General features: G+C 35.5%; 2 protein-coding genes and 1 non-coding gene across 3 annotated transcripts; 1 reads left to right on the forward strand and 2 right to left on the reverse strand.

Annotated features, from left to right (window-relative positions):
• Positions 1–303: 303 nt before the first annotated feature.
• On the reverse strand, positions 304–3,286 carry LOC145011803 (putative E3 ubiquitin-protein ligase RF298). Its single transcript, XM_078970537.1, has 3 exons — positions 3,148–3,286; positions 1,181–2,670; positions 304–1,093 (listed from the first exon to the last, which is right to left on the reverse strand). Exons 1-3 carry the CDS (start codon positions 3,149–3,151, stop codon positions 584–586), a joined length of 2,004 nt encoding a protein of 667 aa, XP_078826663.1. The 5' UTR covers positions 3,152–3,286; the 3' UTR covers positions 304–583.
• A 14,543-nt stretch (positions 3,287–17,829) lies between these two features.
• Positions 17,830–17,936, reverse strand: LOC145013458 (small nucleolar RNA R71). Its single transcript, XR_013665017.1, has one exon. It is a non-coding gene; the product is annotated as a small nucleolar RNA R71 (small nucleolar RNA).
• Positions 17,937–19,164: 1,228 nt separating this feature from the next.
• Positions 19,165–19,581, forward strand: LOC145009719 (uncharacterized). Its single transcript, XM_078968360.1, has one exon. It carries the CDS (start codon positions 19,165–19,167, stop codon positions 19,579–19,581), a length of 417 nt encoding a protein of 138 aa, XP_078824486.1.
• Positions 19,582–27,189: the final 7,608 nt, after the last annotated feature.

The following is a 27,189-nucleotide window of genomic DNA, read 5'->3' on the forward strand; positions in this document are numbered from 1 at the left end:
TATATATATATATATATATATATATATATATATATATATATATATATATATATATATATATATATAAGTCCTTTGTTAATTTTGGGAGGGACAAATTTCATAAAGAAACTTGCTGAAAATGACTATTTTTTCTAATTTTTGAAGGGTTTGATTTGATTTCCCAAAGAAAAAAAAATACAAACTATAAGGACCATTTTGTAGTTTTGTCAAAAATTAAATAAAATTTGACCCTAAATAAACAAAAAAATAAAAAAATAAAAATACCAATTTTCGAGCATACCAATGAACTTGACCAAACCGATGAGGTGTCATAATGGGTTGATTAGCAAGATCATCAAAAGACCAAATTTTTAAATGTACATCATATCTTTTACCTCTCCATCTCAAAGGGACCATTAATTAACCTTCTCTATACCCTAACCCATCTTCTATGTATCTCTTCAACCTCATCAAACTCTATATTCCACTATTCTTTGCAAATCTAACATCAACATCAAAAAAAAAAAAAAAAAAAAAAAAAAAAAAAAAAAAAAAAAAAAAGGAAAACTCAATATCTATACCCTTATAAATGCTCCATGCCTCATCAAGATTTAGCAAACCGAGCATTAATCCTCTTCTGGATCGGAGTCCTGCAAGAGGGACACTCATTCATCCTCTCCTCATGCTTCACATTGCATGCTTTACAAAGAACTTCATGACCACAAGGAACAAAAACAACAGTCATCTCTTCATTCAAACACATCACACATTCCCTATCCTTCTTCTTCATCATCATCTTCTTCTTCTTCTTCTTCTTTTTCTTCTTACTCATATTTCTGAAACCCTCTAACCCTTTTGAAGAGTCCATGTTCATATTCATACTCATATACATTTCAGCAATCCTCTTACTTTCAGCCTCTAACTTCAACAAGGATATCTCATACTCAATCCTCTTGTTTTCAGTCTCATTCTTTATAAACTCTTCCTCCGCCTTCCCTTTCATTTTCTCATATTCTGCCATAGCCAAAGCTTCAATACGTTCTCTTTCGTTCTTCATACATTCAGCCTTGTTAGCAACTTTAGCAGTCTCCCTTTCCTCATTCGCGACCCTAATCTGAAATTTATCAATCGCATTTATAAATATTGTATTCTATGGTAAAATATTAATAAAAAAAAAAAGTACAAAAATAGATAAATATACCAGGGTTTCTGAGAGGAGACATTTGGCCTTTTCTAGTTCCCGTTGCTTTTGACCCACCTGACGTTTTAACACTTTAAGCTCTTCTTCCAATGAAGTCTTTTCAGACCCAAAACTCGACTGAGACTTTTTCCGAGCTTCTTCCTCTTTGATCAGCGCTTCTTCCAATCTTTTAGCTTCAAAGATGCTTCGATTTCTTTCCCTTTCCATCTCCTCTTTGATAACAGATTGTTCAGCCTTGAGCTTAACAATGGTGGAATTAGCCACATTAAGCTCGCTATTTCTAGTATTCAGAGCAAGCGTCGTTTCCAATCGTCTCTTAGCTGTGTTCTCATCCATGGCTTCATTATCTTTCATTTCCGCCTTCAACATATTGACCTCCGATCGATGCTGGTTCAGCCGATTGGTGACCTCCATAACCTTCGAGGTCGCCCAATCATCCCAGCGTTGAAGCTCTTTCTGCAACACCTCAATTTGAGCAACTGCCTCTAATCTCAGTCTATCCTTGTCATCTCGAGGCACATACTCACCCTTTTCATCACAGGGAATGTTTTTCAAATAGTAATCTAGGGTTTTCGGTTGTTCAGCCTTCGGTGTTCCTTTTGGTTTCTCTTCGGTTTCCTTTAATGGCAAAGATGTGTTCTTGTTTTGTTCAGAAGAAGAAGAAGAAGAAGAAGAAGAAGAAGAAGATGGTGATTGTTTGTTGACCAATGACAACTCTTTCAAGCTAAAAACTTGCTTCTTCAAGCCTTTTCTAGTACGTCGTCCCTTACATGGCTTTTCTAGAAGTAAAGCAGCTTTCGCTCGAAGGGTAGCGTCTCGTTTGTGTTTAGCCACTGCGCACCAGTTTCTACAAGTGCATATGTCAACCGTTTTTTTCCCAGATTTTGAGCTTTGAGGGGGTGGTCTTTTAACATTTGAGGCTATGGTTTCTTGATTTTTAGGTTCAGATTTAGATCCGGATTCAGTTTCGGGTTCTGCAGATGTACCCAATTGTTGAAGGTCTCTTTCCATAACACTTGCTTTTGACACATTCAAATCGCACATCAAAAGACACCAAATTGCTTCGCTAACAGATAGATTCGGTTTCATATCTCTAAGCGTAGTCACCATCTCCAAAACCATGAAATCCACCAATTCGTTTAATTCTTGAAACGTATAATCCGCTGAATCATTGTATTTCTTGTTGTTACTTTTAAGAGAAAGTAAAGCACATTCAACAATGTTTGACTCCAGGTTGTTTTCGGAGTAATGGACAGGAGTGAAAGGACCACATCTTAAAATCGCATGTTCAGCAGCTTCCTCAGTGAACCCTTTTTTAGTGATCTTTGTGATAGCGTTTTGAATGCATAGGTTTAAGGTTTCTGAAAGAAGTTTTACGAGACCTTTAACACCTGTAGTATCGCAGTCAGGATCATTCCAGAATGCTTCGACTTCCTCCTTGGACATGACGAGTTTAGCCTTCATTGACTCCATGACTTTGTCTTCAAAATCTTCATATTCGAACAATTTTGTTAGGAATTATGTGTATAATTCGGGCCAACAAGAGGAAATTTGAACAAATTAATGAATTAAAACATTTTTTTTTTTGACATAATCAAATAAAAGCAGCAAATTAATGAAAAAGTCATCGCGTCACCTTATAATCAATGCTAAATTGTATGTATATTCACATTGGTTTCAGAAAATTATGAAAATAATTAACGAAAGGAGCACCATTACCTTGAGCTAACTCTTTCTCAGTTAAATCCGAAAGGATCCTGATACTCGATTGGAAAATTAATCCCAGAAGAAGAAAGCATAAAAGGAAATGTTCATTCAGTCAATTAAACAAACACATAGACGGACATGAATTGAACTAGACCAGCTTCACATAATCAAATGAAAACCTAGGAATCCCAATTTAGTTCAGAACGGAAAACAGCAATTGAATCATCGGAATCAAGAATTAATCAAATTAAGAAACATACCCATCAATCCATGACCAATGATCTTGTGAGAAACTCGAATAATTCAGAAACACAAACGGTGGCCTCAAACTCAAGCGAAAGAAGCAATGGTAGCAGAATTTACAGAAAATGTAGGATGAAACCCAACTCCATTCTTGTCGTTTTACAACCTTGGAGAAGATTCTGCTGAAAATCAGAAGGTGGTTTGGAGCTATTTATAGGGGTCTCGGAAACCCATTTTCAGCAGGATTGAAGAGAAAAATGACAAAAACGGGCACTTTTTCTATTTTTTATTAATAGTTTTAATTTTCATTCAATGTATATATCATTTGAATCCACAATAGGATTCCAATAATAGAAAATGGATTACAATAATAGAAATGTATGTGATAATTTTTATGTGATATGTTACCTTCTTATTAATTTTATCAATGTTATTTTGTGTTTGTTTTCAATTAATTTTTTTCTATATAATATTTTATGGTTTTTTTCATTTTATTAATTTTCAGATAACATTTAAATGTAATAATAAATGCATATTAACGACTTTCTTTTAATTTCAAATTTTCTAAATTAAAATTTCATCAGTTTCATTGGTTTATTTATCTACATTATCTGTTTAATTAAAAAAAACAAACAACTTATTTTTAACAATTCAATATTTTTCAATTTTTTTTTTATAAATTCAAACTTCTCAAATATATAGAATTTCATATTTTTTTTTAAATGAACTAATGTAATACATGGGTCTTACACCTAGTTTATTAAAATATAAAGTAATGTACACGTATAATCCCTGTGATTATAGTAAATTGCATATTTGGTTTGGTTCATATCTTATTTTCTTTTAACTCAGATTATCTCTATGATTTTTTTTTTGAGTTTGGTTCCTGAATGACTTAAAATATCTAAATACCTTAATAATAAAAAATTTTAGAGTTTATTAAATAAAGTTATTTAAAAAGGGAGATTTAAATGTGTGGGTCCACCCACCACATTAAGGTGATATATTTTTTTTTTCTAAAAAACCACTTCTAACCACTTATTATTGCGTCGCGCAACACATGCGCATCACTTGACCATTCGCAGTTGTTTGTATTTCAAAAGACTTCTTACTTAAAAATTGTTGCGTGACATAACTAACACTTGACCCGTTGCTTCAAACATCTTCACACCTCATTTTAACTTATTGCAGCAGTCTGCAGAGGTTAAGAAATAGACTTTTTATCACAAGTTGTGGCCGTTTGGTCCCCCTCTTTTGCTACAGAGGGTTGCAGATGTGGTTTGCAGACTTCAAGCTTTTTCGCTTCGAAAAACAAACAACATCTAACTCTTCCTATAAAACCTCTTCATCACTCTCGTACCTACCATCGTCATCTTTACTCTTTTTCTCCTCTATCTCATCGGTAAATGTCATCGTCTGAAAACGCCACATATCTTAACGCTGCCTTTACCGAAGAAGTGGCACATCGCCGAAAATCAACATCGTCATCATCTCCTCTTCCACCATCACCACCTGCATCACTGTCGGCCATCAGCATCGCCGAAATCGTAAGTGAAGAGGGGCGAAATGTTTGCGGACATCATCCCCCACCTTTCTTTTCCCTTCCTTCCCTAGGTCTTCCATTAATTTCATCTGGGATTTGGTTTTGAGTTTCGCTTTTAAGTTTCATTATTACATCAGGTTTGAATTCAGATTAGGTTTTAAATTCCAGGTGTACATATCCATTCTGATGTATGGATAACTTTGCACGCCCTCTTAACTGTTAACAATCTTTAGCAATGTAGGTTTATGAAATATTTATAATTTCAACTTTCGTTATTCTTACTATATAATTTTTATTAGTACAATTGAAACAATTTATATAATTGTCTCTGTATAACATATTCGTTCTGCTGTTTAGACAGTTTTTATAATCAATTCGGTTTTGATTTTATTGATCTTAACTGATAAGTTTTCTAAAATTTTATAGAATAAAGAAGTATGAAATGGAATCTTTAAAAAAAATCAAATAGATGTGGAAGAGATAATGAAAATTCAAGTGATCTCTTACTTTGAGACCTAAAATTGAAAATGTTGAAGGTGTAAAAATATTGTTATGAAATATACCATTTGTCAAAAAAGGTTATGTCGAGGATGATGGGTTTTCTTGAATGGAGAAGATTAGGGTAAAAGGAAGGGATTAGGAGCTGGGGTTAGGGTGGGACTCATAACATTTTAATGATAACATAATAGTTATATAAGAAATAAATTAATTAAAAGAGAAATATGTAAGGGTAAAAGAGTTTTTTTATATCTATGAACACCAAACCCGCAACAAAATGATAGCATAGGATGGTCCAAATTAAAAAAAAAATAATGAATGAGAAAACATATAAATTACGCCAAACCACATGGACTATTCATGTAATTTATTCAAAAATATATTATATTACATTATCATATAGAAAAATCTACAAATAAATAAATAAATAAAAAGTCCTTACACTTTGGTTCTATTGACAAAAAATTCACCCTTGATTTTTTTTCCAAATTAACTATTGGAACTGACTATTACGTACAATTTGGCTCAATTTACAGGTTACCACAAACAATAGCAGGTTTCGATTGTTAAAATTTAAACAAGATATCAATGGTGACTTTTTTGTCAATAAGCCAAATTATAATTTTTTTCAATGCATAATAATTTTTAACTTCAACTCTTATATATTTTAAGATTCATAAGGTGTTTAAAATTTTATTTTGAATCTTAAAATTATTTTTAGGCAAAATGACTTATAACTTGTGGTGGTGAAAAAATGAGTTTTTAAAAAATATTTGGATTAGTTTTTATGGTAAGGAAAGTCAATAAGTTATTTTTTTTAAAATGTTTGTCTTAACTTATACATATTTTAAGAGATATCTGACTTTTACAACCCAAAAAAGTTATAATGAGTTTTGAAAAATAAGAAATTCTAACTTATTATTTTTTTTTTGAAATACCCTCTAAATATAATTTATATTTATTAGTGCATCTCTAACCCAATCTCATTCTCTATTTTTTCCCCCATTTCTTCCCCATTCTTCTCCAACCCTCTCTCATTTATTACCTCATTTTGGGGATATGAATAATATTACACCAAATATGGTGTTATACTATTCATTTCTTCCAAAATGGTGGTGAACTTTGAATTGTCGGTTTTAGTTCATCTGTTATATATTTTTACATTTCTAGTTCATTTTTACCTACTAATTATAATTTAAATATAATATTTAATACTTATAATATTTTGTTATATATTAAATTATATTAATTAATTATAAATATAAAGTTTGTTTTTTATCATCAAATTCATATAAAAATTTAAATACATATTGAAATTTTAAAAACCGATAACGTATTTTACAAAAAATTATAATTAAAATATATATTACAAACACGATAACATATGTTATTAAACTTATAGTTAACCTATATATTACAATAATATTCTAATAAAAACCAACAAGTGACAATATTATTATTTATTTATTTAATATTTATTTAAAAATGTGTATGTGTAATATTTTTATAAATGCATGTATAACTAAATTAGTAGAGAGGAATGTTTGACAATCTATGAAAGTTGAAATCATGAAATATACTAGGAATATATTTTTTGGGGGTTAAAATGGGATAAAAATGGAGTAGTGTTGGAAATAAAATATTATTTACCCTATTTTTTACTCCACTTTTGGGGGAAAGAAAATGGAGGTGGGTTGGAGATAGTTTTAAAACAATCATAACAATTAGTTTGATTTTAGCATATGATAATAAATAAATTATACTTCTGTTTAATAAAATATAAAAACGATTAAAATATAAAAATACATTGTTATAAAATATATCAGTCACTTTTTGATGATGGAACTAAATCAAAATTTGATACGAAATATGCATCCATATACCAAGTACCTGGTTGAAAATAATGCATTAATTCATCCATAGATCGATATAGAATATGCAAAACAGTCTCATTTGCATGATATAGAAGCTCTATTGCGATAACTCAAACAATAAACGTCACACGGTCTTCTTTTTCTCTTGGGTTTTCATAATGGTTATCAATGTCAATAGTGGTTTCATAATTGCCTAAAAACCTATTTATTCAACTGAAAAAAAAATTAATCTGCATATTATCTTCATTTTAATCGTGCTTTTGATACCAACCCATGAAGATTTTTCAACCAAGTATTTGGTATGTGGATACATTTCATATTAATTTTTTTATTTAGTTCCTTCATCAAAACGTCACGATATATTTCATAATAATATATTTTTACATCTTAATCGATTTTTATATTTTATTAAATAGAAATATAATTAAAAAATTGTATTTATTTATTATCATATACTGAAAATCAAACGAATTACAATGGTTGTTTAGCAAAAATAGATTATAATCTAAGCATAAAATAGATAAGACTTGAGGTTAAAATTACTATACGTTGAAAAAAAATACTTATATTTTTGCTTATTCACAAAAAAAAAAAAAAAAAAAAAAAAAAAAAAAAAAAAAAAAATCATTGATACTTTGTTTACAATTTAATCATCAAAAACTACTATTGTTTGTGGTAACCTGCAAATTGAGCTAAATTCTAAGTAATAGTCGGTTTCAGTGGTTAAAATGCGCGCACGCACACACACACACACACACACACACATATATATATATATATATATATACACACACACACACGTACGCATAGAGAAAGAGCTAGGTTCAAATGTTTCTAGTAACTATTGTGTGCATGTATGCACCAATGACAACTGAGGAAACAATAAATCATGTAAGGGTATTGTAGTAATATTTGCATATTTAATTATGGTAATTCATTAACTTCCTAAAACATAGTTTTCTCCCCTCTTTATCTTCAAGCAATCATCCTCAAAAACCTGTAGCATCACCGCAATCAGCAACTTCACTGTTGTTCCTCTACCAGCCGAACATCACCACCTCAAAATCAAAGTTTTCAATTTCATCTTGCATTCCTCTACCAGTCAGAGTTGGTCCCATTCACCAACGCTTATGGCGTCGCATCCCAAGGGGGAAGGATGTTGATGTTGTGAACAGTAAGCTGATTTCCTCTCCTCTCCTCCCATCCCTAATTTCAATTTAATCCCTCTATTGTAAAATTAGGTCATCCCTGAGATCAACCTACTTAAATCGTGTGCAGACGTAAACCAACTTGAATGCTCCAACTTCAAGGGGTAACGACCACTCTGTTTGTTTCAACCTAGGGCTTTGTTTTCCTCTTTGCATCCTTTCTCCAATCGACACCTGAATAGAGAAGTTGGTCAAACGACATCATACACATTGAGTCTTTCTCACCAAGTGAAGAAGCTCCGACATCTCATTCCAGCCACCATTTCCTTGTTTCTCCATTTATTAGCTCCTGCGATTGGCTTTATTGTATAACAACATAACACAGGTTAATAAATTGATTATTATTATGTACACAATTGAATATCATTCATCATTTTTCAGAAAACAATCATTCTTCACCAATTATGTGGGAAGAGATTATGGAATAAAGCATTCCATTCCAGGTGACTTTCACAAATGGGTTTCAATTCCCACCCACAGCTTTTCAAGCTTTGCCTCTGGCTTCATTCCATTGAAGCACAAGCCATTGGAATCCCTCATTGATGTTGAGAGAGCAAAGCTTCAAACTCCAGAGGATCTAGCTTCAATTTGGGATGATGTATGTTCCTTTCACTTAGTTATCTCTTTCCATTTGAATCCCACTAGTTTTCTTGAATTATCTTTTTTTCTTAAATTTTAATTTTCAATTATGTGTTACTTGGATTGGTCCATTATTTGTGATCTGGATAATAAGAGGTATATCAGTTTCAGGAACAAAAGATTGATAGAACATTATAGTCGTTTTCCATTATATTAATATCTTGTTTTACTTTCCAATTTTCATCATTTTCATGATAATATTGCTGAAGATATCTGATGATAATTGATAAGCCTTATGGGTCCATCTATTATGAATGTTATTTCACCTACTGATAGTGAGTTTACACTTTGTATTCAGTTTCACATTAGAGGAGGTCATATTGATGTATCAATGAAGACAAAGTTGTATAAATTGCTTGAACACAGAGCTGTTGATTGCTAAGTGACAACTTGACTTCCATAATACATTCATGGCCTCTGAAAGCAACTTTTTCAAACACCGTTCGATGAAATGCCTCAATGAACTCTTCTTTTTTATATTTTAAATAAATAAACATATTATATCTATAAGAGTACATAATATGTCATTCTTGAGACACATCATGTTATTGCATATATTGGGAATTCTTGTAGAAGTTTGTCTAAGGGCCTATTTTAATGGAAAATAAAATGAGAATTGTAATTTTTGTATATAATGAAAGATATTGTTTGAGAAATGCGGTGGATATTCTTTTACCTTTCTATGCTGCTATGTGATTCATATTCTTTTTTAATTGTAAAAATTCTTGTTCACGATTCTTTAAGAACTTGGTTATATTGTTCAAAAAAGAATGTGTCAATTGCATTGTTTAAGAAGGGATAATGACTTAAAAAGGTAACGAAGTTTCAAAAGTGTACAAAAAAGACCATTGTTGTTTTTTTTTGTACACAAAATACCATTTTACCGGCTATTGTAGGTTATCCGGTTTCCAAATGTTCAAAAAATGCCATTGTTGTTTTTTTAGTACAAAAAATACCATTAATGTTACTATTTGTACACAGAATACCAACAAAATACACAAGTGTTCAACTAAAACACTGTGGTAACCAGATACTCCAGGTAAATGGGATGAGATGAGCGTAATCAGCAAGTGCTTGTTTAATTTTTGTTGAAATTGTTGGAAAAGATCTTACTTCCACCGTATGATCAGCCGAACAAGATTAAAGGTGATGCTTCGGCTGATAAATTTTTCTTCAAATCGGTGATGAGAAGAGCGTAATCAGCAAGTGCTTGTTCGGCTGTTAGATAGGCTAAAGTAAAAGCATTCTTGTATGCCTCTTTCTGGCTTCCATATGGCATCGATTCACCATAATATCGATGCTAGATCAAATCACGCAGCTTTTGATAAAATTGTATTATTAAAGGTCTGCAAGTGAACAAATTAATGTAGAGTAGAGTGGGCTTTTACTTCGGGGAAGATGACCATGGCACCAAAACGAGGGCGAGTTCCCAAACGAAGTCGATGTTGGTAGCGAACCATTCGATGTAGCCTTCGTTGCCGCAATAAAGGAAGATTGGGCCCAAACGACTAGGGCCTGGGCCCACCTAGTGATCAGAGTTGATGAGATAATGTTGTTGGAACTTGGGAAGATCATTGAAACTGAAATGATCAAGAGTCTGATCAAAGTATCGTGTCTCGTAAGTGTACTTCGGTTGAACAAGAATTTTTGGGTTTTGAGAAGCCGTGGGGATTTGCCGAGAAACAGAGGTGGCTGATGAGATTCAGGTGTTGATGAAAGTAGGCAGATGATTAGGAGGAAGAATAAGAAAAAGGGTTTTGCCATGGTGGTGGAGGGTGGCGATGAACGACAGTAGTGGCCGAAGTGAAGTGGAGGGTTCTTTATAAAAAGTAGCTAAATTTCCATTACATTCAAAGAAGGAAAAATGACTTAAAAAGGTAACAAAGTTTCAAAAATGTACAAAAAAGACCATTTTTTTTGTATACAAAATACCATTTTACCGGCTATTGTAGGTTACCCACAAGGTATTATTTGAACACATGTGTACTTCATTGGTATTTTGTGTATAAAAAATATACTTTAGTGGTATTTTGAGTACTAAAAATAAAATAATGGTATTTTTTGTACATTTTTGAAACTTCATTACCTTTTTAAGTCATTATCCCGTTTAAGAATTATTCTAACTGTAGTGGTACACATCCTTAGTCTTTGATGAAAAGGGTGAAGCTGACATTCTATCAGAATTTGCATGAAAAGGGTTAAGCTGAGGATTTTTTTGTTATATTAGAATGCAAACACATGTTCATTCTATGAGAATATAAATATTACATAAAACACATGTTGCTAGTAATTCTGACAAAATACATATATACATGCTTTAGAATGTTTATGCATATAGAAAAAAAAAAGACTATGATTTAAGTGCATTCTGTTATATATTCTGTTAGAATTTATATATATATATATATATATATATATATATATATATATATATATATATATATATATATATATATATATATGCTTTCTGGTAGAATGTTTTTTGAGAATGTTTGTTAACAACAAGTGTTTTTGTTTAACTGGTAATACTAACGAGTAATGTATCTTATTATTTCAGAATTACATGGAGAATGAATTCAATATTGATCATACAAGAGAAATATTTGGAATCAAGTTCAATAACAAGTATATATGTGAAGATCAAGTGGATTATATGGATCACTGAAGAAGATCAAGTGTATTTTTTCAATAATTGTATATTCAAGAATGCTATTTTTTAAGAATTTTATTCATTTTTGATGATATTCTGTTAGAATATGTATAAATATGTTAAAATGCATAAAGATATTAGTGTGTAAGAATCAGGTTAATTATCAAAAATACATGTATTGGAAATATATTCTGCAAGAATAAAATCAAAAATATATTTACTAGTTTATGGTTGACATCCTGTCATTCTGATAGAATAAAATAAGATTTTTAAATTTGAATTAATTTTTAATATTCAAAATTTTAAAAATAAATGAATTAATTATCCCTAAAAATCTGAAAATTTCATGTAACACCCCAAAAATACGAGCCAAAAATTTCATTTTTAAAACGTGTGCTTAGCCAAAACATTAGGAGTAAAACATTCAACAATCATATCATTTCACAAAAGATATTGCATGTCTGGAAAACATTGTTATAAAAACATAAACGTGTCAGAGTACAAATCCCCAGGTGATATCATAATGCGGAATATAAGCATGTGTGTGATGTACCGCTACCGCGCCAGCTCCTTCCCCTTCGAATAAGAGGTACCTGAAATCAAAACTGAAAACTGTAAGCACGAACCTTAGCGAGTTCCCCCATCATACCACCTACCATACAATCACATGTCATACATATTGCCAAGCATTTCTGGGGTGCCCGACCTACCCGGTACGGCCATTCTGGGGTGCCGACCTACCAGTGTCAAGCCATTCTAGGGTGCTGACTACCCATGTCGAGCTATTCTGGGGTGCTGACTACCCTTCGGTCCTAACAACCGAACCTTGGGGACTATTTCAACCCTACTACTACTATCACATATATAATAACACAAACATAATATCAGACATGTATGGGGTGCCTGAACTACCCTTCGATCCTAACAACCGAACTCGGGGACTAGTCCCCTCCTACTACCTCTATCGCATATAACGTAACAAGCCAACATACAAACATATCATCATATACCGTCAGACGTATCTGGGGTGTCTGACTACCCTTCGGTCCTAACAACCGAACTCTACTATTATCACATACAACATATCATGCTAGCATATAACATATCAGGTAGTAGCAAACCTAGATGATATCACAAAGACAATCATCTATCATACATCTCCTACTAGTGGGTCGCCATTGTGGCCTTAGACCCACCGCTACTGGAAGGTAACTCACCTCGTAGTAGCTGCTGATCTGTGTGGGAATGGTCTGTCTGCTGCTGCTGCTCCGGAAATCCTCCGGCTGCAATTCCCACCAAACACTTAGTCAAATACTGCTAACCGCCTTCAGGGTAAATTGTCCATTTACCCTTAACAAGTCATGAGTCAAGTCACAGTCAACTGCTAGTTGACCAGCCTCGCCGAGTTGGCTTGCCAACTCGCCGAGTCCCTTTCTCTATACCCAAGGCCAATAGTCCTTCATCCTACTCGCCGAGTTGTATGAACAACTCTCCGAGTTCACCTTCATCCGAAGAACACTCTAAGCTGTGACTCGCCGAGTTGTATGAACAACTCGTCGAGTTGTTCTTGAGACAAGAAGATTGCCATGAACTCGCTGAGTCATGGCATTGACTCACCGAGTGACTTCGTGAGTGAGTCTAGCTTCCGGCCTAGTGAGTTGCACCCAATGACTCATTACTCCCAACCCGCCAATGTGAAAAAGGGGAAACTCGGGGACTCGATACTCGACTCATCGAGTCCGAGTGACGACTCGCCGAGTCGGCCACATGTAATTACTATACACTCGATTTTTCTTGAATCCAGCTCATGCCATTCATATATCTGGGTTTCTAGGGCATGGATTACACGTAAAGTTTCCAACTTTACGTGTAGATAATCACCAATGAAGGTTTTAGGGCTCAAAGTGCACCAAAAGGGGTAGATCTAGGGATTTCATGCAATATGACTCCATAAAGGCAGTAGATCCAAGCTCCAGGGACTCAATCATGCCTAGATCTAGAGGCTAACAACTTATTACAACCCACAATGCACAAACAAGCTTGGGGAATGGCTCAAGAAGGACTTTCATGTAGCTAATAGAGACTACAAGCATGAAAATAGAGGGGAAACAAGCTATACCTCAAGGAAAACGCTGAGATGACACAAAGATGCCTGGCCTCCTTCTCCTCTTCTTGATCTACTCTTCTTTCTCATCAAAATCTTCAAGAACACACCAAAACACTTCAATCTCACAAGGAATAAGGGTATAAACGATGTTGGGAGCTCTGAGGGTGAAGGGGGCGAGCTTAGGGGCAGATAAGAGAGTTTAAATAGGCTGCAAACCCTTGAAATTTAGGGTTTCAACAGACAGCGATGACTCGCCGAGTCGCCAACTTAAACGTGTTCCCGGACCCCGTTCCTACTCGGCGAGTCGGGCCTACAACTCACCGAGTCCAAGGCTAAAAATGACAAATTCTTAGATAAATTTTACGTACCAGGAACCAGGTGCTACAAATCTCCCCCACTTATATTTGACTTCGTCCTCGAAGTCTGCCGCTCGATCCTGAAACAGCTCGGGATAATGCTCCATCATTTCTTCCACTGGCTCCCAAGTGCATTCCGAACCCTTGCGGTGCTTTCATTGCACTTTCACTAGCTCCACCCTCTTGTTCCTTAGATTCTTCGACTTCCGGTCGAGGATTGCGACTGGGCGCTCAATGTAATTCAGGCTGTCATCAACATGTATATCCTCTAATGGCACTATCGCTGAATCATCCACGAGACACTTCCGCAACTGGGAGACATGGAAGGTGTTGTGGATCTGGTTGAGCTCGACTGGCAGATCCAGCCTATATGCCACCTTGCCCACCTGGGCTACAACCCTGAACGGTCCGATGAATCTCGGGCCCAACTTGCCCCGCTTCCTGAATCGAATGACACCTTTCCAAGGCGACACCTTCAGGAGAACCATATCCCCGACCTGGAACTCCAGGTCTGATTGACGCTTGTCGGTGTAACTTTTCTGCCGACTCTGCATAGTCTGAAGCCTGCTCCGAACCTGCTGGATTCTCTCAGTCGTCTTGAGCACCACCTTGGTGCTCCCCATGACCCTCTGGCCAACTTCACCCCAGCATATCAGGGTCCTGCACCTATGACCGTACAACATCTCGAATGGGGGACGGTCAATACTCATGTGGTAGCTGTTGTTGTATGAGAACTCTGCCAAGGGAAGATAGGTATCCCAGCTACCACCGAAATCTAACATGCATGCCCGCAGCATATCCTCCAAAGTCTGGATGGTCCGCTCACTCTGACCATCCGTTTGCGGGTGAAAGGCGGTGCTAAAATGCAGACGAGTGCCCAACTCATCATGAAACCTCTTCCAAAACCTGGAAGTGAACCGTACGTCTCGATCTGATATCGCTGACACTGGCACCCCGTGACGCGCCACTATCTCCCTAATATAGAAATCGGTCAACTTTTCGGCCGAGATACTCTCCGGAATTGGAATAAAATGGGCGCTCTTGGTCAACCGATCCACGATGACCCAAATCGAATCTACTCCTCACGCCATTCGTGGAAGCTTAGTGATAAAATCCATCGTAATATCCTCCTATTTCCACAACGGGATGTCCAACGGCTGCATCTTGTCGTGCGGTCTCTGATGCTCGGCCTTGAACTTCCTACAGGTCAAACACCGTTCGATGTACCACGCCACATCCCGCTTCATGCAGGGCCACCAATAGTCTAGGCGAAGATCCCGATACATCTTCTTCCCCCTGGATGAATAGAGAATCGAGATTTATGTGCCTCCTCCATCAAGATCTGGCGCACGCCTTCATGATACGACACCCATACCCTAGCGGAGTTTGCCCCGATGATTGAGGCGCAACATTTGGCACAAGATTTTCTGGATCTCCGCCAAACTACGAGACTGTGGCAGAGATCAATGTCAAGTTTCGGGAGAGGGCTTATTTGGTACCGCAGTATGCAACAGATAAGGAAATGAAAAAGTTAAGGTAACATGATTGATATTGCCATATTTATACATATTTTTAGGCAATATTTAAGTACATTTTTATATATTTTTTGGTCATTTGTATAGAATAATAGTACTTATAAGGGTAAATTATATTTTGCAGCAAAAAAGAAGACGTTTTGAAGAAAAAGGACTAAAAGCGTTAAAGAATGGAACTTTGGAGGTTGAAGGCTTAAAAGACAAGAAAAACACCCAAAAAAGGCGTACTCACGACGTGAACAGGTGATAGTTCATGACATGAGTAGAAAAGTTAGAAGATAAGCATCCGGGTGAAGGAATCCTTGCCGATCACGATTACTTCGAGTTCACGACGTGAGTTTTAAATTCTTACGACGTGAACAGTAAATTTGAAGAGTATATAAATATCTTTACCCATTATGATTGGGAGACTTTTGGCTGACCTAGAAGGGTTCCTGGTGATGAATTTCAGAGGAAAAGAAGATCTGGAAGCTAGTTTTAACACCAAGGAAGAAGAAAATCATAATTTGGTTTATAGATTGGTACACTTAAACATGTCTTTGATTACAATTTTTGTTTGTTTAGCTGTTAGGATGTCCAGCTAAATCTAGCTGCTTCTGTTAGCTAGATGAAGCTGGAACTCATGGTTTTAATGCATTAGATTTGGCTTTACCTGTTGGTGATATGTTTGTGTTGATTGATTTTACCTAGCATGCTTATATTAATCATTTGATTGCTTAAAATTCTTGTTCTATGTAGTTAGTTAACACAAATCTGCATGGATCTGAATACCTAATAATATATTGAACAATAGTTTATTAGAGCTAAGATCAAACCAATCTTAGATAAGTAATTGAATCATTGAATTGAGTTGTGTTAGAGAACTCATATTATGACTATAATTGTGTTTTGGTTAATCAATCTTCATGGCTCCAATCTTATTTAATAATTGATTTTGTGTTAACTATTGTGTGACTATACATAGATTTACATGAATTGATTAATAATTAGTAGATTTACAACTAAATTGATAATACTCATTTAATGGGTAACCAACAGTAATAGTCAAAGCTAATGTATAACCATTGAGTGAAAGCGGATTCGAACTAACAGAAGTGTTTGTTTATTTATTGTGTTTTTGTTAAAGAATTAAGTTCATCTAAACTTGCAAAATTAGATAAAACCCTCTCCTTTGCTAGTAATTAGGTTAGTTTAGTAGTAAATAAATTAATTAGTCAACACCGTTCCCTGTGATCGACACCCGACTTACCAAACTATTCTAGAATTCGACTAGGTACACTGCTTATGTGCATTTTAGTTAGTTAAGTTAGTTAGGTTATAAATTATAAAATTAGTGGGTAATTTCGTGCACATCAAATTTTTGGCGCAGTTGTCGGGGAACGGCTTAGTTAATTATTAAGTTAGTTTGCTTTAAATTAATCGATCCTTTTTGTAGTGTAAAACCTGCAAAAAGTTACTTTTCTGTTTTATTTTTTTTCTCTGCATTACAGGATTCACGACGTGAACCTTTTAGATTCACGATGTGAATTCTGAAGTCCTTAGTTTTGTTTATTTCAGTTCATTTTTCTTAGTTCAGTTTTATGTTTTTTTTTACAGGAGTTCATGACCAGAGGCTCTAACACCCCTTTGGTTATACCACTTGAAGATCCCAAGTCTACAATTCACAAAAAGAAGGACAAGAGCGTGAAAGAAGATCAAACAACAAAGAAGACACCTTTACAAGAATTCAAATCAGTGTTCTCAAAGAAATTGGGGAAGAAAACGGGGGAGTCAAGTTCATCTTCAAAGAACAAGAGCAACCTTGAACACTTGGATCAAATACCCGTCCAAACCGAATCCGAATACGATACCAAGCCTGAATTTGAAGAACATACAAGTGAACCCGAGAATGATCCAAGGAACGAGATGGCAAATATTGAAGAAATGTCCATCGGAGCTTACAGAAAGATAATTCGAGATGATGTTGGTCCAGGCTTAGTATAACCTGCAATCCCTGCCACTACCACATTCGAGCTGAAGGGACATATCCTTTCCGCACTAAAAGATATCCCATTCTATGGAAAGGATCATGAGGATGCATTCAAGCACTTGGATGAAGTGAACGACATTGTTGATTACTTCAATGTCCCAAATGTTAACAGAGACACCGTCTTGCTAAGGATGCTTCCCGTTACCTTTAAAGGAGCTGCAAAGGATTGGTTAAAAGCACTTCCACCAGGTACAATAACTACTTGGGCTCAAATACGTGAGTAGTTTCTAGACCAATTCTATCCACCATCCAAGATTGCTAAACTCAAAAAGGCAATAGCCAATTTTGAGCAAAACCCGGGGGAGTCACTTTACGAAGCTTGGGAATGTTACAAAGGGTTGTTAAGGAATTGTCCTCAACATGACCTTAACATTCAAAAAGAGGTGTCCATATTCTATGACGGGGTCAATGTGATGACAAGACAACTCCTTGATTCTCAAGGACCACTTACAAAGAAAAATTCGGGCGAAGTCAAGGAATTAGTTGAAGAATTCGCAAAACACTCTCATGAATATCATAGTCCAAGGAATGAAGGCATTAAAGGAGTTGGGGGTGCACAAACTGAAGAGATGGCTGCTGTGATGGCAATGCTTAACAATATGGAGAGGAGATTGACACAAATGGACCAATCAATTCATGCAATTAGAGTTGGTTGCGAGAGATCTAGTGGCCCACATTTGACAAAAGATTGCAACTTGGATGAATATGGAAACAAGAAAGCTCAAGTTTGTTATTTGTGTGGGGAAAAGTATGATGAAGCCTAGAGGAAACCAAAGAAAGAGTGGCCGCCCTATGATGAATACAAGAAGCAAAAGGAAGAATAATATAGACAAACTAGCAGAGGCTTCTACCAAAAAGAACAACCACCAACTAAGAAGAAATCAGAATTAGAGACCATGTTAATGAAATATATGGAAGCTTCAGAAAAAAAAAAAAAAGACATGATGCTACTGACGCTGCAATGGAATAACAAAGAATAATAATGAAGAATCATCAATCAATGATGATAGATCAGCAGGAATTAATAAAAAATCAGCAAGCCTGCATCAATAACCTTGAAGTACAACTTGGTCAACTTACCACTTTGGTTAATGAAAAGATGTTCCCAAAAAATCCTGAAAAGAAGACACAAGCTCATGTAATGGCCATATATATTGAAGAAGAGGCAATCTCTGAGTTCCTAGAAGCATTAGAAGTAGAGCCAAGGCAACCCGAACCAGAGCCGAAGAAATTAAAGATTGACAGTCAAAATTATGCTGAATTACAGAATTCACGTCATGAACCGTCTCTGTTCACGTCGTAGGACCGATCTGAATTAAATAATTCATAAAATGTTCCGGTATATCGTCCGCCTCTACCTATTCCTTCCTTCCCGAGCTAATCTTAGTCTACTGGAAAGAGAGCATTTGGAGTTTATTAAGCACGTGAGGGGTATCCCGATTAATACTCCTTTTGTCGAGACGTTATCCAAAATTCCCGAATATAAATTTTTTTTAAAAGACTTATTAGACACTCGTCAGCAACTAAAAAAGAATTCTAAGGTGATTCTAAGTGAGCAAAGCTCAAAAGCTGTATTAGGAGAGATACCTAAGAAGATGGGGGATCCTGGACGACTCATTCTTCCATGTGACTTTGGGAATAACATGAAGGTTTATGCTTTAGCCGATTCTGGGGCTAGCATAAATTTGATGCCTTACTCGTTCTATGAAAAATTAAATATTCAGAAGTTGAAGGCTACAAAAATAACTATTCACATGGCGAACCGTTCAGTGACACAGCCCCGAGGCATTGTGGAGAATATTCTCGTAAAAACTGGAAAATTCGTTTTTCCAATAGACTTTGTGGTTTTAGGTATGAAAGAAGATCCCAATGTACCAATTATTCTTGGTTTCCCTTTACTTAACACTGCTGGAGCTCTTGTTGATATACGCGAGTCTAAGCTCACCTTGAGGGTTGGTAATGAAAAGGAAATTTTTGGGATAGAAGAAGGCTTTCAAGGGAATCATGCTTAAGAAGAGGTTTTTAACATTGATGAAGAGAATGAAATTAAAGAACTAGAGAAGGGAATCATGCTCAAGAAGAGGTTTTTAACATTGAGGTTTTTAATATTCAAGGGACTCTTTAGATGATTCAACGTAGGAGGCACGGAGTACAGCTCAAGACTCCTCAAAAAGAAGCACTTCTCGAGAGGCAACCCGAGTTTGGTTTGCATTTTCTTTCTTTTTCTTTTTAGTTTGTAGCGTGTTTTAGTTCTTAGGAAGTCGATCATGTCATCCGAATTATTATCTGCCTACGGAGTCATTAAAATAAAGTGTTAACACTTATTACATATCTTACAAAAATTAAAATTGGAGAAATTTGTAGTGGTGTTGATTCTGATGGCATATGCGGAATTAGAAAGATCTAGTGAATCATCATGTAAAATTCAAGAACACAAGGAGTAAATAAATCTTTGTAAGATCTTATTAGATCTAGAAAGATTATACAAATAGGTTTGTATACAATTTCTCTCTTTAGTCTAACACTCCAAAATGGACTCTTACATAATGGGAGTCACTCACTTCCTATTTATAGGAAAAGACTCAACCCATTTACACATACAAAGAGGAAAGCCTAAAAAATTACATCCAAGCATGACTTTGCACCCTAACATTCTCCCCCTCAAAGTTAGGATTGGATGTCCGGCTTTAATCTCCAACGAGCTAGTGCGATCAAGACCAAACTCCCCCTCGAAGTAACACCAGTCTTCAAATCCGCAAATGAATATTCGACAAACCCGAGAAGCTTCGAATACCCATCATTCTCCCCCTTTTTATAATCAAAAATGATTATAAAACCCACTAAGGATGAGAAGCGCCCGAGGTCTTCACGATACTCCCCCTTGATGTGTACCAAAAATGAATCACCAAAAACCTTGCACGAAAAAACAATCACGAAAAAGCCACAAAAATTTTCAATTTATGAAATTTTTTGACTTTTTGGGTGAAAGTTGCAAGATTTTTCAAAAATCGGGTAGATATTGTCACTTTTTGAAACTTCCAGGGACCCGTTGTGCCAAAATAGTCAAATATGCGAAACTCTATCCCTTTTGCGAAACCGGACATAAAGCGTAAATTTGCACAAACTGCAGGGACCAAAACTGAAAATTCTGCAATTTCTCAGCTTTAATTGCCATTTGCGAAGTTGGGTATTTATTTCCAAAAATGCGAAACTCCGGGGACTGTTTTCAAAAATTCTATTGTCTTCCCCAATTCACTAATGTTTCACAGTAAAAATCTTCGCATGTTACACCTAGTCAATTTCCGCATCTTTATCTCACCAAATGCAAATTCAAAGGGTATAAGCAAATGCGAACCTGACTTTTCTTTTATATGAAACTACTCCCAAATGAGAACTCTATATCCCATCTTAATATGCGAACCAAAAAAAATCAAGATGCGAATCTTGTTTGAAATCCAGATGCGAATACGATTTGATTGCATATGCGAATCCACTTGATTGACTTTTCAAAATCCGTGTTTTCGCATTCCAGTCGATATTACTCATCAAACAATCAACCATCTGAATCAAAACAAACTCACAAAAAATAAACTTGCAAACTCACACTTTTTACTTCAATCGATTTCATCAGCCTTCCAAGTTCGTTCCAATCGAGTTCCCAAAACGACTTCACAGCCTTCATTCTTTGACAATCTAACCATCAACAACAAACTCAATTTTGTTTTAAATCATTCACCATCGACTTCTTAATTCTTTTTTATCAGTTACCGATTTCATCCTAACAATCCGTCAATACTTCCAATTTCATGACCAAATCAAGATTCGAACATTGATTTACTCCATCGTCACATCCAAGATGACGTCTATTCACAATAAAAACATTCCAGTTGACTTATAACCCAAAATCAACGGACTCCAAAATCATCGACTTCGACTATTACACATGAACCTTAATCGATTTTGATTCTATATCCAAATCAAATCAGTCAAATTTGAAATTGATCCCAAGAACATTCAATATTCGCAACCCATTCAATCGAAATTAGACTCCAATTAATATCAATCTTCGCATACAAACCCTCAAAATTGATTTACCCAAGAACCTGTTAGTCGTAACTAATTCGATTTTGGAATCCTTCCCCGATTCACTTCTCGATCGATTATTGTTCGACCCTTGTTTTCAACGATCGTTAACAGCAAACAATCGAACACAAATTTCAGATTCTTAAATTCAAACAAATCAAAAATCGATTCCAGAATCAAAATAGAATGAACATCGATCGGGAAAAAATGAGATTACGAGATTAAGAAATCAAGAACAATTGATGGTACAAGAACGATATGCGTATGTTGTAAGAAAGAAATCAGTGACAATGTCATTGTATTATCCATTTCAATTGACTGGGCTCACACAATGATAATGGATCAAAATAAATTTGGGCTAACATTTTGAGATGAACAGTATCGGGAAAATAAATGAATATGAATGGAAATTAGGCTGGTTTACATGAACAGTGAAATTCACTTTTGATAAAATGATTTTGGTTTTGATCTTAAACAAAAAATAATTGGATCAATCAATGGGGTGGAAACGGATTCGATCCAATGAGACAAATCGATCAAAAATTGAAAAAGTAAATTGTTATGTGGATATCTAAATTATTAGATATTTGGTTTTGTGTTTGTTGCTTGTTTGTTTTTGCACATATGGGTCCTAGGAGGGAGGCACCTCTTGGAGTTGCGGGTTTACACCCATTTTACAATTTTCCCACAGCAATGTCCCGCGACATCTTAACCTGATGGAACAACAAATTAGGGTGGCTCTACAACCGAGAGATTGCAGTTGCTCTAACAATTAATTAGACGTGGTTGAGGGAAGTCGGGCTCGTGGACAGGCTGTCCCCATTTTTGACAAAAATGTTTATTGGAAATGGGTATTCATTCACTTGTTCTGGATGGCGCAACCTCTTTCGGATTCAAGAGTGCGTGTATAAGGAATTTTGTGTTGAGTTTTTCTCAATAGTGACATTCCATTAGACTGTTCAAGACCCGCATTGGCTACAAGCTTTGGTATTCTGGTTAGGGGGTGAGTATCGGGAGTGCAGCCTCGTGGAATTCGCTTGGAGGGTTGGAATATATGATTGACAAGAGGAAATGACTCCCAAATTTGGTATGTTCTTGAGCGAGGCAGTTAGAGGGTACACGGAGGGTGTCACTGGATATGCTTTCTGGCATGGTATTGCATCCAGGATTTTTAATTCCGGAGTGTCTCCCGAAAGTAGTATTCGGTCCCCTATCCACCGTTTAATCCACCGTTTCATCACATTCTCCATCAATCATAGGAGGCATGGAGATAAAGTAACCAAGAAAAATCTATTCTTCCTATGGTGTATCTTGCAGCCAAGAGTGTGTTGCAACATTCCTTATTTTTTGGCACGTTTTCTGGCCGGGTCTGCAACTAGTTCTCACTCGGGGAGCCCTATTTGTGGAGGCCAATTTATTACGCGTTTGGCCCGTTCATATCATTTGCTTGTCCATGATATTACTCATTCTATGACTTGTGTGGATGAGCATGATTTTGGCATGGGGTATTTGGAGACCATGCGGGTTGTCAGAAACTTTGGGTCGCATTGGGGGATAGTACCTTCCGATGATGAGGGTGATGAGCATCCTGATACACAACCAGAGCAACAACCACAACCACGTCCGAGGCACAGAAACGTGAGAGGAAGAGAAGAAAGGGGGCAACCAATGCATCCACCCGCACCCATGGTAGGATCCCATATTGGGGACGATATGGCTGGGTATTTTGACCAGTTATCATTGAGCGTCAACTGGATTTGGGGTACTATGGAGAACATGGTTCAACATTTCCATGTGGAGCAGCCGCCTCACCTTAGGTATCATTACCCAATTTTCCCGAGGTGGACAGAGTATCGAGGACATGGAGGCGACGGAGCGGGCACTAACGGGGTGAACGAGGATGATGAGGAGGATTGATCGTTTATTTTAGTTTTGTTTGGTTTGGTTTTATTTTGTTTTTATTTTTATTTGTTTGGGATTGTAAAAATAGTAAGATATTATGTTACTTTTCTCTTTCTTGGTTGTTATTTTTCAGCATTGCTAGGAGCGCATACAAAGGATGTCGAGATATGAGTGTGTATGTATTTAGCCGGGAGTGTTTAAAGTCGAGAGTCAAGACCCATAATTTAAATTAAGTGTGGGGTAAGTCAAGTGAGAAGAAAGTTAGAGAGAAGAGTCGAAATTAATAGGGTTACCAGAGTCTTAATCCATTAAGACATGGGGTTGAATATAAGAATTGAAAGAAAGGTTGGAAGAAATATATTTTTGGGATTCCAGTTTTCATGTCATGAATCTTTTGTTATTCACCTCGTGAGTCAGTATATGGTGACTTTCCAGAACCAGCTCCACATCGAATTCACGTCGTGAATTTTACTAAACTCACGTCGTTACTTTGTAATTTTCACAAAAGGAGTCTTATTTTTCCATATTCATTATGTGGTTCACCACCATTTTTTTTGGGACTATTATGAAGATAATCATGGATCATATTCTCTACCATGCAATGTGGCGTATGCTTTCCCACATTGTTCTATCCGTTTTGAACATTTTTCTGCACCACATTGTTAAAGATTGAAGACTCGATTCCATATTGTGTCGGTATATTACTTATCTCGCATGTTCAAGATCCAAGTTTCTATTTCTCAAAGTCTGTATTCAAGATGCACATTCTATCCGCACTTTTAGAGATGATCACGCCTTTATCATAAGGGAGTCTGTTCCTTTTTCTCCCTTCTCTTAACTTTTATTTTATTTTTAGCATACAATGAGGGCATTGTATGAAATAAGTGTGGGGTAGGGGGTAGAAAAGTAAATTGCTAGATAATTTGGTAAATTTTAAAATTTTTAAATTTTTAATAATTAAATCTAGTAATAATAATTTGAACTGTAGTTGCTAATGTTATATGGGATGATCCGATAAGAGCTCAAATGTTTAGTTGAGCCAATACACATTATAGTGCATTTGTGGCTTCCCTTATTCTAGTGAAATCATTTGACAAAAACATAACCCTGCTTAGTTTGAGGAATGCAATATGTTTAGCAGCCTAAACCTGAAATGTATCCAGGAATGATATGTCTTAACTAATAAAGGTTGAAGTTAAGCGCCCATGCTTAAGCATGTAGGTTTTTGTGTGATATAAAAAAAAGTGAGATACATGTAAAAAAAGAGAGAAATTACCAAAAGTAAAGAAATGGAAGAATTTTGGAGCATAAAAGTATCAAGTTTGAAGAACAAAAAGATCAAAATTCTCAAAGTTAAAAGTTGAAGATGCCAAAAATCATGAAGAAAGTGAATTCAAAGAAGTCAAAGATCAAACATCAAAGAAAGAAGAATTCAAGAGCTCCAACTTGTGGTATCTTCTAAAAGTTATAATTCACTAGTTTATGTATGCTTGGGTAGCTTTACAAAAATACTTTGAGGTTAAGTAAGCTTTCTGAGGATGGATTCGGAGGGTTGCATAAAATGAGCATTGTTCAAAAGGTGAGCAAATGTTTATCAGGATTGTGAGTATTTAGAATTGAGGGGGGTTACTTAGGAAAAATTTTAGACACAAATGCATGCGTTGAGGTCTTGGCATAATGGCTGAGCTGAAATTGGATTGTTTTATGTAATGCTAGTGATGAAGGTTTGAGTTTAAATGAGTAGATTTGCTTGAGGGCAAGCAAAGCCTAAGTGTGGGGTATTTTGATATTGCCATATTTATACATATTTTTAGGCAATATTTAAGTACCTTTTTATATATTTTTTGGTCATTTGCATAGAATAATGGTACTTATAAGGGTAAATTATATTTTGCAGCCAAAAAGAAGACATTTTGAAGAAAAGGGACTAAAAGCGTTAAAGAATGAAACTTTGGAGGTTGAAGGCTTGAAAGACAAGAAAAACACCCAAAAAAGGCGTACTCACGACTTGAACAAGTGATAGTTCATGACATGAGTAGAAAAGTTAGAAGATAAGCATCCGGGTGAAGGAATCCTTTCCGATCACGATTACTTCGAGTTCACGACGTGAGTTTTAAATTCTTACGACGTGAACGGTAAATTTGAAGAGTATATAAATATCATTACCCATTACGATTGGGAGACTTTTGGCTGACCTAGAAGGGTTTCTGGTGACGAATTTCAGAGGAAAAGAAGATCTGGAAGCTGGTTTTAACACCAAGGAAGAAGAAAATCATAATTTGGTTTATAGATTGGTACACTTAAACATGTCTTTGATTACAATTTTTGTTTGTTTAGCTGTTAGGATGTCCAGCTAAATCTAGCTGCTTCTGTTAGCTAGATGAAGTTGGAACTCATGGTTTTAATGCATTAAATTTGACTTTACCTGTTGGTGATATGTTTGTGTTGATTATTTTACCTAACATGCTTAAATTAATCATTTGATTGCTTAAAATTCTTGTTGTGTGTAGTTAGTGAACACAAAACTGCATGAATCTGAATACCTAATAATATAGTGAACACTAGTTTATTAGAGCTAAGATTAAACCAAACTTAGATAAGTAATTGAATCATTGAATTGAGTTGTGTTAGAGAACTCATATTATGACTGTAATTGTGTTTTGGTTAATCAATCTTCATGGCTCCAATCTTATCTAATAATTGATTTTGTGTTAACTATTGTCTGACCATACATAGATTTATATGAATTGATTAATATTTAGTATATTTAGAACTAAATTGCTAATACTCATTTAATGGGTAACCAACAATAATAGTTAAAGCTAATGTATAACCATTGAGTGAAAGCGGATTCGAACTAACAGAAGTGTTTGTTTATTGATTGAGTTTTTGTTAAAGAATTAAGTTAATCTAAACTTGAAAAATTAGATAAAACCTTTTCCTTTGCTAGTAATTAGGTTAGTTTAGTAGTAAATAAATTAATTAGTCAACACCGTTCCCTGTGATCGACACCCGACTTACCAAACTATTCTATAATTCGACTAGGTACACTGCCTAGGTGCATTTTAGTTAATTAAGTTAGGTTATAAATTATAAAATTAGTGGGTACTTTCGTGCACATCAATGATATACACCAGGATGATATCAGGGAGATCGTATGTATCTCGGCGTACGAGACCATGAATGATAGGATTTCTAGAGCTCGAGAGCGGGAGATTGATTTGGAGCACATTAGGAAGAGGGGACAAGATCAGGTACATATATTGGAGGGTCCCAGGAAGAGACCCAAGATTTCAAATCAGCTTTTGAGAGACCAGCAGGGTCAGATTCAGTGCAACACTTGTGGGAAACTACTCGATGGAGTTTTTCGTCCCAAGAGTTTGGGTAAGTGTATCTCTGGGTTTGTTTCCCTGCTCGTGTTTGGGTTATATCTTCAAGTGATTTCATATGTCATTTTCATGTCGTGACTTTTTAGTGGTTAACAAAAGGTCATTTCCCTATTCGCGGGTTGGGAGTGTTCAATATTATCTTGGTTTATGGTCGAGATCGGTTCAGGGGTATTATGTTAAAGGTCTGTGGTCAGGGTTCCATAGGATGATTTTTCAGCATCGTCATGATTTGGTGGTTTTAGTAAT

This window comes from Lactuca saligna, chromosome 8 (assembly GCF_052625555.1).
Source record: "Lactuca saligna cultivar CGN05327 chromosome 8, ASM5262555v1, whole genome shotgun sequence".
NCBI lineage: Eukaryota > Viridiplantae > Streptophyta > Magnoliopsida > Asterales > Asteraceae > Lactuca > Lactuca saligna.